Source organism: Dissoconium aciculare, assembly GCF_010015565.1.
Source record: "Dissoconium aciculare CBS 342.82 unplaced genomic scaffold K489scaffold_10, whole genome shotgun sequence".
Lineage (NCBI taxonomy): Eukaryota > Fungi > Ascomycota > Dothideomycetes > Mycosphaerellales > Dissoconiaceae > Dissoconium > Dissoconium aciculare.
The window spans coordinates 586,532-601,025 of NW_022984960.1; the positions used below are offsets into that span (position 1 = coordinate 586,532).

The 14,494-nt window shown below is 52.8% G+C and overlaps 6 protein-coding genes across 6 annotated transcripts; 4 read left to right on the forward strand and 2 right to left on the reverse strand.

Moving 5' to 3' along the window:
- Positions 1–245: 245 nt before the first annotated feature.
- K489DRAFT_323342 (APG9-domain-containing protein) lies at positions 246–2,873 on the forward strand (the record flags this gene model as incomplete). The annotated part of the gene is made up of 1 exon (XM_033601690.1): positions 246–2,873. One exon carries the CDS (start codon positions 246–248, stop codon positions 2,871–2,873), a length of 2,628 nt encoding a protein of 875 aa, XP_033457703.1.
- Positions 2,874–4,077: 1,204 nt separating this feature from the next.
- K489DRAFT_411896 (uncharacterized protein) lies at positions 4,078–4,911 on the forward strand (the record flags this gene model as incomplete). The annotated part of the gene is made up of 1 exon (XM_033607861.1): positions 4,078–4,911. The coding sequence occupies one exon, from the start codon at positions 4,078–4,080 to the stop codon at positions 4,909–4,911; it is 834 nt and encodes a 277-aa protein (XP_033457704.1).
- A 208-nt stretch (positions 4,912–5,119) lies between these two features.
- On the reverse strand, positions 5,120–7,337 carry K489DRAFT_39487 (fatty acid/sphingolipid desaturase). Its single transcript, XM_033606818.1, has one exon. It carries the CDS (start codon positions 7,028–7,030, stop codon positions 5,327–5,329), a length of 1,704 nt encoding a protein of 567 aa, XP_033457705.1. The 5' UTR covers positions 7,031–7,337; the 3' UTR covers positions 5,120–5,326.
- Positions 7,338–8,101: 764 nt separating this feature from the next.
- K489DRAFT_372433 (CSN3 COP9 constitutive) lies at positions 8,102–9,544 on the forward strand (the record flags this gene model as incomplete). Its single annotated transcript, XM_033603336.1, has 1 exon — positions 8,102–9,544. The coding sequence occupies one exon, from the start codon at positions 8,102–8,104 to the stop codon at positions 9,542–9,544; it is 1,443 nt and encodes a 480-aa protein (XP_033457706.1).
- A 487-nt stretch (positions 9,545–10,031) lies between these two features.
- On the reverse strand, positions 10,032–11,741 carry K489DRAFT_323250 (DEAD-domain-containing protein; the record flags this gene model as incomplete). Its single annotated transcript, XM_033601686.1, has 1 exon — positions 10,032–11,741. One exon carries the CDS (start codon positions 11,739–11,741, stop codon positions 10,032–10,034), a length of 1,710 nt encoding a protein of 569 aa, XP_033457707.1.
- Positions 11,742–12,643: 902 nt separating this feature from the next.
- On the forward strand, positions 12,644–14,479 carry K489DRAFT_323867 (uncharacterized protein; the record flags this gene model as incomplete). Its single annotated transcript, XM_033601726.1, has 1 exon — positions 12,644–14,479. The coding sequence occupies one exon, from the start codon at positions 12,644–12,646 to the stop codon at positions 14,477–14,479; it is 1,836 nt and encodes a 611-aa protein (XP_033457708.1).
- Between the last annotated feature and the right edge of the window lie 15 nt (positions 14,480–14,494).

Consider the following 14,494-nt stretch of genomic DNA (forward strand, 5'->3'; position numbering starts at 1 on the left):
TCCACCTCCTTATTCATCATCATTTCCAACCTGTCGCCAGATATTGTCCGCACCTGGACACCCGCAACATCCATGTGTATGTGCTCGACTTCCTATGGGAGCCGGACTGGTGTCTCTACAGCGTGCTCCCATGTTGGTTGAAGTCAAGGTCATTCTAGCCATCACCCAATACCTGTGGATTGTCTTCCGTGTTCCCGGACGAGAGCCAAATCAACCCATATTGATCGAAAAAGCGCCTGAAAGACATGGCCAACATAGTCTCCTCACGAGTCCTGTCACGCTTCTTGCCTGTGGCGGAGGGGGACGTCTCCGTGTACGAGAGTATTCGGAGGGATACGCTAGGATATGATGATGTAGAGTCGCAGCCTCGGAGAGCCTATCAAGCATCGTTCCAGGATGACAACGATGACGACGAAGACCCGAACGAGACGTTCCTCTACAATGCCACCGATACGCAACTGCTCCCCAACAACTCTATACTCAGTCCGCCTACTGGCCCGGTGCCGGATGCCTCACCTCTCCTACAACATGCTCGATCAAAGTGGCAGGGCCCGCGTGGAAAGAGGAGGGCAGACGAAGACGAGGACGTCCCGGAATCATTGCTGTTGGAAGACAAAGGACAATCGGCGATGAAACCATTACTGTCTCCCGAGAAGAACGATGCCCGGGCTGAAGCCCAGTGGCGGGCGATGCAGGAGCAGCAAAACCTTCATGCGAATCGATTGTCACGCCCAGCTGGCCTGAACGCTCGTCGGCCAACAGCTCAAGCAATGGTTCAGCCTCCAGCCAAGCCTCAAATCGACCCTCGAGCGGATGCCATGTGGCTCTACACAAACGCCAATAACTTGGACGCTTTTCTGCGTGAAGTTTATCGTTATTACGTTGGCCACGGAGTGTGGTCTATCCTCCTCTCGAGAGCACTCAGTTCATTAACAGAACTATTCGTCTTCAGCTTTGCAATGTTTCTCACAACTTGCATCGATTACTCCAAGATTCCGAGCAGCAAGTCCACAGGCGAAGTATTGATTCCGAAATGTATGGCGAAAGCATCTTGGCTCAAGAATGCGGCATTGTTCTTTTTCATCATCTATTGGCTGTGGCAGCTGGCCCAGCACATTGCAGACATTCGAAGACTCTTCCGCATGCACGATTTCTTCTTGCACGTCCTCAACATCAATGATGTTGATATCCAGACTGTTTCGTGGGTCCGTGTTGTTGATGGGTTGGTCAAAGTTCAGGATGCCAACGTCGCCACCGCCAACCCACGACCATCTATGCGCAAATACCTCGACTACAAGGAGCCGCAACAGCGACTGAGCGCTGAGAGTATTGCCAACAGACTTATGCGACAGGATAATTACTATGTTGCGCTATACAACAAAGATGTGCTCGACTTTACATTGCCATTGCCATTCGTTGGTAGTCGTCAATTCTACTCGAAGAGTTTGGAATGGTGTATTGACTTTTGCCTGACGAACTTCATCTTCGACGAGCAAGGGTCTATCCGACCATTTTGTTTGGAGGTCAAGAACAGACAAGTGCTTGTAGAGGCTCTACGAACGCGTTTACGCTTCGCGGCGATAACGAGTGTCGTCATTGCTCCTTTCAACATCCTTCGTTTCTGCATCGTCTTCTTCTTCAAGTACTATACGGAGTTCACACGCAATCCCGCACGAGCTAGCGCTCGTACCTTTACGCCATTCGCCGAATGGAAGATCCGCGAGTTCAACGAATTGGAACACTTGTTTGAGCGTCGAATACGCCAGGCGTACCCTTTCGCCAAAGAATATCTGGCACAATTTCCCAAGGACAAGACCGATCAGGTTTGCCGTTTCGTTGCATTCGTGAGCGGTGCCATTGCGGCAGTCTTGACCCTGGCAACGCTCTTCGACCCGGAACTGTTTCTGACTTTCCAGATAACTCCAGGTCGTACTGCAGTTTTCTGGTTGACGGTCATGGTTGGAATATTTGGTGTCGCGCACGGCTCCTTACCTGACGAGAACGAAGTCCACGACCCAGTTCTACATCTGAAAGAGGTTTTGGTCTTCACACACTATCTACCTTCGCATTGGAAAGATCGCCTACATAGTGACGAAGTCCGCGCAGAATTTTCCGCCATGTACCAAATGAAGGTCGTCATCTTTGTCGAAGAAATTCTGAGCTTAATAGTCGCGCCTTGGATCCTGTGGCGAAATTCGGGCAAACGTACAGAGAGGATCGTCGACTTCTTCCGAGAGCAGACGGTGCATGTAGAAGGTATTGGCCATCAGTGTAATTTTGCAGTCTTCGGGTTCAAGAAAGACTTGAACGCAGAGGACCCTATTGCTGTCCTGAACGAGCCCGATGGTCTCCGTGACGATTACTATGGTCTCAAAGACGACAAGATGGCATCATCGGTGCAGAATTTCATGCAATACTACAGCCACCAACGCGCTGCTGGACGCCGGCCTCATGGATGGCAGCCGCCTCCCGCGTGGCCGCCGGTAATGCCCGCGCAAAGTTCGAACGACGGGCCCAATGCCCGCGCAGCCTCGAGCAGGGCAGCTCACCCTTCATCGCGAAAGGCAGGCGGAATCACGAGCCCCCGACAACAGCCGACAACGTCAAAGATGCAGCAAAGACAGTCTGTCGGCCATCCAGGGCGAGGTGGACCTAGTCGGACCATCCACGAGGTCTCTGAGAGCGGTCTCATGGCGAACGACAGCGATCTGCGCGAATTCGCTGACGGGCCTGGTCGGAAGTCCCAATCTAGCGACCCCGAAGACCTCGATGATGCTGAGGATGGTGCTGCGGGAGGAAATCCGGGTGTTTTGGGCATGCTGTATCAATTCTCCAAGGCCCAGGCAGATAAGGGAGCAGGAGCGGTCATGTAGAGACCGCCTAATTTCCTGATCACGATCAATGAATTTTCAAACCTGTAGCTTCATCAGAGTAGACCGAGAGTAAACTGATAGGGCTGAACGTTGAAGACATCGTTTTTACAGTATCACGAGGCGCATTGGCGGTTGCCGACATTTGAGCGAATGATCATGTCCGCGCGACAAGATCGAGCGATGACTTCATGTTCATCAAAGGGAGAGCTCCATTGTGCCTTGGGGAAAGTTTCGATCTGCTCACGAGGCTGGGAAAACGTGAAACGTTATATTTATCATTACGATAATGGTCCCAAGGTTGTTTTTTTTTCATTGCCGTTGTATCATCCGTCCATGGTCTGGCCGCGGGTGAAATATATATTGCCCGAAGTCGACGGATAACATAACGGCTTTCCGCCCTGCGTTTCTATCATCAATTGGGAACTTGACGATCAGCGTTCGTTATCATCGGACATGAAGAATCCACATGTTGCAAAAGCGTCACGATCATCGGTGTTTGCCATTGAGCATGGTTGAGATACCGTACCGAGACGTTCATGGACAGTACACCACACCGCTCCTGATGCTCAGTTGCTCGCGCAGATGCGACACGGCCCCCCATGGCTGAACTCTTTACAGCTGCGATGGAAGAACGCAATAGATCACGACGAAGTAACGCCATGTTGAACACGTAGGTGGTAGGAAAGGACAGTATCTCCGCCAATAGCGAGTCCACTCGTGATATGCACCCATGGACTCGTCCACAGCCTCGATTGAAACACAATTCGGGCCGGACAAGTTTATAGTGTCGTCCTGTCCCGACTTCTCACAGCTAACCGGAAGTGCATTTGCCATGCGAATGTTTCAACGCTCATGTGCTCGTTCATCGATCTAGTCAAGACCTCGGGTATAAACGAGCACTCGAATATATCTGACGTTCCTTATGAAGCCGTTCCATGGCAGTTTTTCCATCCGTCAGAAGATTTCGACCCTGAGCTGCCTCCCAGCCTCCCACTCAATTCACTACATATCCTCCCTGATCGTGAAGCATTTCAAGATATCCAGACAAGAACATCAAAGCCAGTCACAGCAAGCTACTCCGACTCTACCAATCTCAAAGACTCTCCAACTCGTCTTCTTAGCAATGGACAAGTCCTCCAACATGGCTGCTATCACCATCGCGACGTCTAGACCCTCCTCTCCAAGTTGCCAACGGTCTTCCACCATGGCCCGATCGCCCCTCCAACCAACGTCTCCCAAAACCATCATCCTCGCCCTCTGGCCCACTGCCCGCGACGAACAAATCAACTACTACACCGCCGGTTACCAAACACTCTACCCCTCCGCCACCATTCTTCAGCTCTCGCAATCCACCACAGGTCTGAACCGCGTGCTGAACGACCTCCTCAACACCGACGAGCCCTCCTTCTCCTTCCACGACTCGGAGAAATCGTCTGCCCCGGACGCTCGATCCAATGATATCATCCTCCACCTCTTTGGCGACGACGCCGCCTCCCAAGCAAGCCGTCTCCTCTCCGCCTACCAGCTCCGCACCCAACGTCCCTTACCCATCGCTGCCGTAATCCACGACTCCACACCATCATTCAGCCTGCCAAGTTTCCAACTCCTCCGGCGAAGTCCCCTCACCTACCTCACAGCGCTGATCTCAATCCTGCTCATCCTGATCTGGCAATTCCTGCGTGGGACTCTGTCAATCTTCCTCCCCACCAGCACGACAACCAACGTCGCACAGATCTACGTCGAAGTCCTCCCCGGCGACGTCCAGCGATGCTACGTCCTGCCCGAGAAGAAGCTCATGTTTTCATGGTCGGACCCCGCAGCAACGATGACGACGACGACGATGTCGCAGTACGGCGATGACGACAACGAGGATGATTACGAAGATGAAGATGAAATCAAGGATGACGAGGCGACGGTCGCGCAGAGGGATGATTTCGTCGTTGACCGATCGCGAGTGGGATGCGGGGCGCGAGGGTGGAGCGGTGATCAGGAGCGGTATTGGGCCGCGGTGGAGAAGGCTTGGGAGGGGAAGCGATAGGGTGGTCGTCCAGAGGCGTCTTTGAGATTCCCTATTGTGTATTTTATCAGCATTCCCTTGTTCGCGCGATCGTGCTGGTTTGGCTGTTGGACCCGGGTGTTACCTTTGTACGCTTGATTTTTTTTTTCCAGAACTTCATTCCAAACAGAGAGTCCCGTTTCTTTCCATTTATTTCATGACCAGGCTCAGGAGCAGGTCGATCCCGGCCAGTGAGTTGGTGTAATTAAAACCAGGTCCATCCTCTCATCAAAACGATAGAAGACTAAAAGGATCATTAGTCCTGGTCGTGCAACTGTTCAATCTGCTCTGAAGTTTTGGTTTTAGAAAATGTTCCATATCTCATATCACAATGCAGCGCCGAAACTGACAGGCTGCTCGAGCAAATTCTCAAACAAGTATTCCCAACCACAAGAAATCAGTGACTCTCAAAAACATCCTGGACCGTCATACTCCGCTGACACTCGGCCAAAATCCGCGCCTGCTGAGCAATCTCACTCAACCGCCCGATGACCTTCCCATTCCCCTCGACGAATCCATATACGGTATACGGAATCCCGACCTCGTCGCAAAACTGCATGACATGCTTTTGCGCCGCGCGCAAATTATGCCGGGGCATGCGGGGGAAGAGGTGATGGACGGCCTGGAACTGCAGGCCGCCGTGGAAGAAATCCAACCATTCGGGGCACTGGACGTCCATGGTGGTGCGCAGCATGCGCTGTGGGAAGGACTCCTTCACGCCCAAGTCGGCCGTGCTCATGGCGAAGTGGGATAATGTGATTTGCACGTGCACGAGCATGGTCACGGCGTGGCTGATCATGACAAAGGCGAAGCGCTCCCCGTTCGTTGGGATGGATTTGTATACCACGAGGTAGCCGAACCAGTACCAGAAGAAGATTTGCCCGGCGAGCTCGAGCCAGCGGTGCCAGGCGGCCGGGCCTTTGCGTGGGCCCTGGCCGAGGAGGATGTATTGCCAGCTGAGCGCGTAGAGGTTGAAGCGGCCGAGGGCGAGGATGGGGTAGTAGAGGTAGTGTTGATACTTGAGGGTGACTTTGGCCACAGCGTCAAAGGTCATGACGCGGTCGTAGTAGCTGCTGGTTAAGCCATCGAAGAAGCGGTGGGTGATTGCGAAAAACGGCATGTGTTGGATGTCCGGGTCGTGCTCGGCGCTGTTGGTCACGATGTGATGCACGTTGTGATTGCGCTTCCACCAACAGCAGCTCAGCCCACCGATCCAGTTGGCGACGAAGATTCCAATGAGGCTGTCAGTTTGGAAGTCGTGAGTGATGCCCATGTGGCCTGCATCATGGACAGTAAAGACAAGCTGGTGCCACAGCGCTCCGAGAAATGTTGCTGATGCCACATACCATCCCTGACGGAGGCAGAAAAGTGAAACAATAGCAAGAGCGGTGTACCGAGCGATTTCCCGAGCGTACGCCTTGTAATTGCAATCGTAAAGTCCTTCGTCACGGAGACGCTGGTCGAGCTGCTGGTAGAGCTGGATAATTCTTCCTTGTGTGGCCGAGTCGAGCTTCGGGAACGTCTCGAGATCATGCTGCAACTCCCTTTGTGTCCGTTCATCCGCTGCCGATTTCGGTATTACTTTCTCTTCACTCCCATCGAGGGCCAGGCTTTCCACAGATGTTGATGAAGACTCGCTGAGGGCACTACTGCTTCCAAATCGTCTTCTCATTGTCGAACCATGTGCGGGCTCGAAAAGGGGAGATGACTCCTGAGAGCTCTCGGTAAGGGTGGACTCGTCGTCGCTTTCAGCAGCGGGCGTGTTCGACTGCGCCGGCTCGCCATTATCCTGTCGAAATTTACCGCCTTGAATAGGAGGCAGGTAATCAATCCATTGTCCGTCAACCTTGCCGATTTGATAGCGCAGCATCATTTGCTGGGTCTCAGCCGAGTGAAATGCCTTGACCTCATTTGTTGCGTCTCGTCCGACCATGTGCAGGATGGCCTTGTCACCACCAGGGTGATATGGTAGCCATGCGTCGACTTTGAGGACCTTGCCTTCGACTATGATAACCTTTCGTCCTTCTGCGATCAATGCTTCGATCTTCCTCCTCTCGAGGACAATGTCCTTGGATCTGGCGGTGGGCCGCGCGGCAGCCATGGTGGATGGCGACAGTATCGTATGCAATGCAGTTGGTTCGATGGAGCCAGAGGATCTGTTTTCGCACACGGTTTGCCAATTGAGGCGAATGAAGATTCCAATTTTCCGTTTTGAAGAGTCCACGGGTCGTTAGGAACTGTGGACGTATCGAGAGACCCTATTGCACTGTTCGGAAGACATGAGCTGGGCCCTGGATATTTTGCAGCTTGGACCAGAAAAAGACCCTGTTGGCGGTGCAGTAGTGCTGCGGTGTGTGCCTGGAAACTCAATTCACGCACGGCGGCCAATGCCAAATGGAGGAAACTGTAGGCCGGAGCCTGTGCCCCGCCCCACTGTTGCATGGCTGGCGGCTGATCCGTGCCTGTTTCTGGCGTGAGAAGTTCGCCCCTCGAACCGCCGTTTGCCCCATCATATCGTCCGCCTGTTGCATTGCAGTCACTCGCGGTATCGATTTAACAGTGGTTGGTGGTTTTATCATGATACCAGACCGCACTTGACTGTGTCGCCAAAGGTTGTGTGTACTGTATCTGATTGTACATACAGTTGAAATTCCTTGTCAAGCTCTCTGTATGCAGGCAGGTCGGCAAAGGCATAATTTCCCGATCAAGGCTACCCAGGCATGCTTCACGAACAGTAAAGTACCGCACCGCATGTGCAATGTTGCGGATGGATGCCTGGGAACTGTGTGGATTTTAGTCATCCGCGCCGGCCAGCTCCATGCCCGCCGCCCGCGCAGACAGTCAGTGACGCCAGCAATTATTGTTCGGCTCGTGTGAGCTCCAACATCTACAGTAGGCCGTGAAAACAATCTTTGCGCCTCTGAAGCATAGGACTACACACTCCCACTACACCGTTTAGCAAGTGAATACAACAATATCGTCTCAATCGGTCAAATCACCCTAGGCAAAGCAAACCGCCTGATCGATCACCAAATTCCCACAGCGAAGCAGGCGAAAGTGTCAGCCCAGCATCGCGCCGCAACCACCACCGATGACGGCACTTCGATAAAACGCGATCGCTTCTGCAACACTCGCAACGCAATCACAGACAAGTCGAACCAGAACACACAATATGGCGGAGTCGCTGGGTTCACTGCTCTCTTTTCCGCCAGAGCAAGGCGTGTCAATCGGTGCAAAAGAGTATGACTCGAAGATCGTTGCCTATATCAAACAGCTCAATCAGATCCCGTCGGCGCAATGGTCGAGTGCCGTTGATAAGAAGAACATTCTTGATGTGCTCGATCCTTCGATCAATTCCCTCCCATACCTCTACGCATTGAACGCTCAGGCGAGTGAAGATGTGGATCAAGATGGCGATCGACTCGTTGCGTGGGTCGGCCATGCAACCAATTTCTTGCAGTCATTTGATCCTGTGCAATTAAGATACGAAGGCGGACAATGGTACAAATTCTTGCATACTGTGCTGCGGATACATGAGACACAGGGAACACAGAACGTGGATGCAGTCATTTCGGCAATACTGCGTTTGGATCCCACCGCTGGCACATTCACCGTGTGGCACTCACGGATCGTGAAACTCTGTCTTGCTGCAGGCATCCCCTCACAAGCGCTGCCCATACTTGACAATAATATATTTGCCTTTCCGCAAGATCACGTCAAATATGCCTCCGAAGATGTCGTCAGTGACCCTACGAATCTCAGCAACGCATACATCACCGCAAAGTCAGGATTCACATCACGGATAAATTCTGAGATGGTGCTGGAGTACTATGTGCTCGGAGCGCAGATCTATCTCGGTTTGGGAAATCTAGACCGCGCACGCTTGTTCCTCGAATACATCCTTCTAAGTCCTGGTGTTCAGCATGCCGTCAGCGCCCTCCAAGTAGAGGCTTACAAAAAGTGGATCCTCACAGGTCTGCTATCCGAGGGACAGTCGTTTCCTCTCCCCAAAACCATCAGTCCATCAATTGTGAAAGCTGTAAGGGCCTCCTCCAAAGCATACGACTCCTTAGCGGAGAGTGCGAACAAGCGGGACTGGAAGAAATTTCAAGCAGAAGTGGACCGTGGTAATGATATCTGGAACGATGATGGCAACGCGAAATTGGTCCGAAAAGCCAGCGACGCATTACTACATTTCTCCGTCAACGACCTCAGCAAGACGTTCGTCGCGCTGCCGGTGTCGAGGGTTGCAGCTCATCTCGATCTCCCGGTCGATGCTACCCTGCAGATCCTCGCAAGCATGGTCAGCGCAGGCAGCTTACAAGCCGACGTCGGCGGTCAAGGCGCCAGCGCAGTAGTCCGTTTCCGAGCAAAGGACACGCAAGATGATGGATTGGCAAGCACGGAGGCCCAAACGGAGCGCATCAAGACGTTGGCGGTGTATATCCAGGACGCGGACCGCCGACTACAACTCACAAAGGAGTACATCGACAACCAAAAACGACAGAAGCTGTTCTCCGGTCCTGATGGCGATCCCGCGGATGCGATGGATTTGTCTTACGACGCGCCCACCATGGCGGACGATGATGTGGGTGACGAGGATATCATGGAGTGAATGGTATGTCGTTCTCCGCTACCGATCAAACATGAGAGGGCGAGAAACGAAGCGCGAGAGCGGAATTTCCTAAGCAGCGTTGAGCTTGTAAGGTCTTGGCGTTTCTTTTGGACTGATACCTCCGTGGTGGCGCTGGAAAATGGACCGCATTCGATGACTTCCAAGTATGGCTGTTTTTTCACGAGCATGAATTATGAAGTGGCCGACATCTAAGTAGACAGACGATGTCAAAAATGTGGGACGGCATATTGCTACCGTCACCCCCCCAGGCAATACCACGTATTGAACTGTGAGGTCTGTTCTCTGCACCTGTTGTGTGATGATTTCCCCCCAGTCTGAATACATCCAATCGTCCAACTCACGCATCTGACTGCTGAAGACAGTTCGGGATCACTATGAGAATCTTGCTTTTGGTTCGTATATCACATGCATCTCGTCTACCAGCAAGCGCTCTTTATACATCTAAAAAATCCGCCCTCTAACTTTTTTAATCAAATGTGATCTTCGTCGCCTTCTTCATCGTCGACGGATCGACATCCTTGTAGAACGCGCCATACGCATCATGGCCCTTCTTCTTCACCGTCGAGCCAAACTTCATCAGTTCGTCGGGAATCGGCTGTCCCGCTCCCTTGAGGACATTCATCAACGCACCCGCGAGTCCCTTCTCATTCTGCGTGAAAAGCGTGATAGCATGACCGGACTGACCTGCACGACCAGTTCGGCCAATGCGGTGAACGTAGTCCTCCACCGTCAAGGGGAAAGTTACGTTGATGACGAGTTTCACGGCAGGAATGTCGAGGCCCCGCGCGGCGACGTCCGTCGCGACGAGCAGCGGGACCTGGCCGGTTTTGAACGCCTCGAGACTCTCCATGCGTTTCTGTTGGCTGAGATCGCCGTGGATCCCCGAGACGGGGAAGCGGTTCCGGCGGATGAATTCCTCGATGCGGGTGGCTTCTTTTTTGTAGAGGCAGAAGACGAGGATGCGGTCGGTTTTGTTCTTGCCGGATTGGTATTGCTTGAGGAGTTCGAGGAGACGGCCTTGCTTGGCGAATTCGTCCACGACTTCGACTTCTTGCTTGATGCGGATATTGGCGCGGAGTTCACCGGATTGGTTGTCGCCGATGGTGATTCGCACGGGCTGTCGGAGGAATTCCGAGGCTAGTTCGCGGACCGAAGGTGGCCATGTTGCGGTGAACATGACGGTTTGTCGGTCTGGTCCGGCAGCGGCGGATGTGATGATTTTGCGGACATCCTGCTCGAAACCCTTGTCGAGCATGCGATCTGCCTCGTCGAGCACCAGGTACTTCGCGTGGGACAAATCGATTGAGCCGTCGCCGAGGAAGTCATTCAATCTTCCAGGCGTCGCAACGAGAATCGCGGTACCCCTGAGCTGACCTCTTTGTTCGTCCTTGTTGACACCTCCATAGACACAAGTTGCCTTGTATCCCCGAGGTGTCCCAAGTTTGACCATCTGCTCTTGAATTTGGAGCGCCAGTTCTCTCGTGGGACTCACAATGCATACCTGGATGTGCTTGCTTTTCGGGTCCAAGCGATCGATACAGGGTAGTCCAAAAGCATAAGTTTTGCCCGAACCGGTTTCCGCGACACCGATCAGGTCGCGGCCTTTCATGAGGTACGGCCAAGTCGCAGCCTGGATCGGAGTGGGCGCTGCGAAGCCTGAAAAGTATGCTGTCTTTGTTGCCTTGTCGAGAGAAAGGTTGTCGAACGACAAGATCGGACGAAGGTCGTCTTTCGCAGGGTCTTCCACCACGATTTGCTTTTCCTTGTAGAAATCCTCCGCCTCTTTGGTGCTTACAACCGTCGCTGTACTTGTCGATGATGTCGACGATTGATCATTGGTCGCTTTAGATGTGTCATCGCCGTTCTGCGCAGCTTCGGCGGCTCGCTTTGCAGCCTTTTCGGCTTTTCTGCGAGCTTTTCTCTCAGCTTTGGCGGCGAGCTCGTCGACATCTGCTGTGTTCGAATCTTCGGGGGCAGGAGCATCGTCTGCAGTCTCGGTCTGTGCCTCGAGTTTCTTTGCACGTCGGAGAGCTTTTCGCTCCTCTTTTGAAAGTCCGGTGCCATTTTCATCGGCGGCTTTGGACTTTTTCTCTTTTTTGTCCTTCTTCAATTTCTTCGGAGTGACATCACCGAGATCCACAGCATCAGCTGCTTCCTCTCGATTTCTTTTAGCCATTTTGTTTTGCGTGTGTTAAACTCAATACACGGTACACCGCGTAGAGACCCGACAGAGTGGTCAATGAAAATTTACTGAGCCGCAAGATCTCATCGACCCAAATTTTTGCGACAGACGATGGACAAGGGCAATCAGGGCAAGGCCTTGGCGGTGCCGGCGCGAGTTTTAGCCTGGCGGACTTCAATCCAAATGACCTTATTTTTGTGTTAGTACCCGTGGACTATGGTTGGCCTACTCGTGGCCATTATTAGTGATTACAGTTCCAGACGACAGGGACATTCATCGATCGTGAAAATGGATGATTGTGCCCATTCACCTGACCTGATCATTAGTCGTGCGGCAACGAATGCGCCTGTTCATCTCCGACAAATCCGAGTGGCAAGGGACGAGCCTAATCCTTCAGCAGACGGCCTCGGCTTGGGAGGCGATCTTGGAGAGTACAGTACCTCGTCGCGATGTGCGGGCAATGCAATCGAGTGCATATCATCACCTGCAGCTTCCATCGACGCGACTGAACCATAAACCTAGAGACATTTCAATCTTCCTGTTATCTATTAGCAATGAACGCGATTTTCCACCAATACCCAGCCAGATGCCTTCCGTTGTTTGCATGAAAATCCTTTCACAATTTGGCAGCAAGCCGTCGCCTTACGATCGGGCGTCACTCTGAAGCGGCTGTCATATACTTAGGTACTATTCATCCCGACGGGGGAAGACCATCACCTCATCATAGAAGTCAGAGCGACCGGGGTCAGCGATCGGTATTTTGCCTCTCACCATTATATCGACTTCAAGCAGACATGACCACAATGGATACACCGCACGCCGCGCGCAATACTAAGAGAGCACGTGCTCCATCACTAGACCGGCACCACCACCATAACAACAATAGCGACCATGCCATGTCAGTGGTCACCGACAAGTTGAGCCCCGAAGACCTCCTAGAGGAATCACATCTGTCCGACCCGCTGGACTACCCACGAAAGCGAGCATCCATAGCTTGCGAGATTTGTCGCAGTCGAAAATCACGATGCGATGGCGCTCGGCCGAAGTGCAAGCTCTGCACCGAGCTGGGAGCGAACTGCGTCTATAGAGAACCAACACTCAAAATCGACGCCGGCGACAAACTCATCCTCGACCGACTGTCGCAGATTGAAACCATTCTTCAGCAACGACTGGTTTACACGCCAACGGCGACTCCATCCCCACATGCGGCGGTCGGCCAGGCATCACCGGTCATCTTCTCAGAAGAAATGCAGGCACGGCTCGCTCATGCGAACCTGATCAATGGCGCGCGTGTCTTCGTAACCAATACGCCGAACCCCGTAACAAATGTTTCCGCCATGCCAAAGTCACATTCTACGCCGGCACTGCACCTGCTAGATTGGCCTGTAATCAAAGACCTCGCTTCGAAGTCAAGTGATCCGCAGGTCTTGATGCAACTCGAAATGGCTCGAACGCCCCTCGACCTCATACCACAGACTTCCATTCACGCACTCAGACAAGACCTTCATCTATACTCACGCAGCTTCTTTGACGGAGTCAACAACTGGTACGCGATCGTCAATCCAAATAATTGGCACGAATGCCTCAGAGCGGCAGACAAACTCGAGTTCAAGGATGGTACTGAAAGCTGCATGGTACTATTGGTGGGCGCTCTGGGCGCCGCGGCTCATTCAGGCAGCATCTCATACGTCCAGAGGTCAAACCGGCCTCCTGGACTGGAGTACTTCTGTCACGCTTACTCGATTCTGCCCAAGCTCACCCTACGGAATAATGTGTCGAGCGTGCAATGTCATATCCTCGCGGCAGCTTATTTGCTGTATCTTGTCCGACCATTGGAAGCATGGAACCTCCTCTGCCAGGCCTCAGTCAAGCTTCAGCTCCTTTTGGCACATCCCAATGTCATACAATCCGATGTGGGAGAGCTTATTGAACGCGTCTACTGGAATACGCTGTTGATCGAATCAGACCTATTGGCAGAACTCGATCTACCACATTCGGGAATCGTACATTTTGAGGACAATATGAGTCTACCAAAGGTCTTTCCCTTTGATGCCACCGATAACGCAGAAAGACAAGGAAAAGATGACCTGTGGTATTTCTCTGCAGAAATCAATCTTCGAAGGCTTCTCAACCGAGTATCACACACGATCTATGCCGATGCTTTCAAGCCGGAGCGCAGTCGGCCCGATGACTTTCTCAACCTCGTGGGACCCACTGCAAACGAACTCGACAGCCAACTGGATCAATGGTATGAGTCTTTACCCGCCGGTCTAAAGTTCACACGAGACCGTGCCGCAGCACGTGATGATACTCAGACAGTCCTACGCCTCCGCTACTTCGCATGCCGCACCATCATATTTCGCCCCTACGTGAGAGTGGTCTTGGCGGATAGGTGGATGGCCAACAAAGAAGATGTATTAGACGCGTGTCGCATATGCCTTGATGCTTGCATCCGACAGATTGAAGACATTCCAGCACATCACGCTGGACACCTGCCCTACCTGTGGCAAGGTGTGTTATCGATCACCAGCCAGACACTGCTGCTTATGGGTGCAACACTTTCCAGGCCGCTCAGGAAGCTGTTGCCTCCGCAGAAGCAGGTCGACGCTATGATACAAGGCGTCATACTCGAAGTCGAGCGATTGTCGCACCTGGCGCCCAGTTTGCAACGCTGCGCGGAGATCCTTCGCGAAGCTGAGGATCGGCGAATCGAGCAGCTGAGGACATCCTAGCCATGTGTTTGTGTG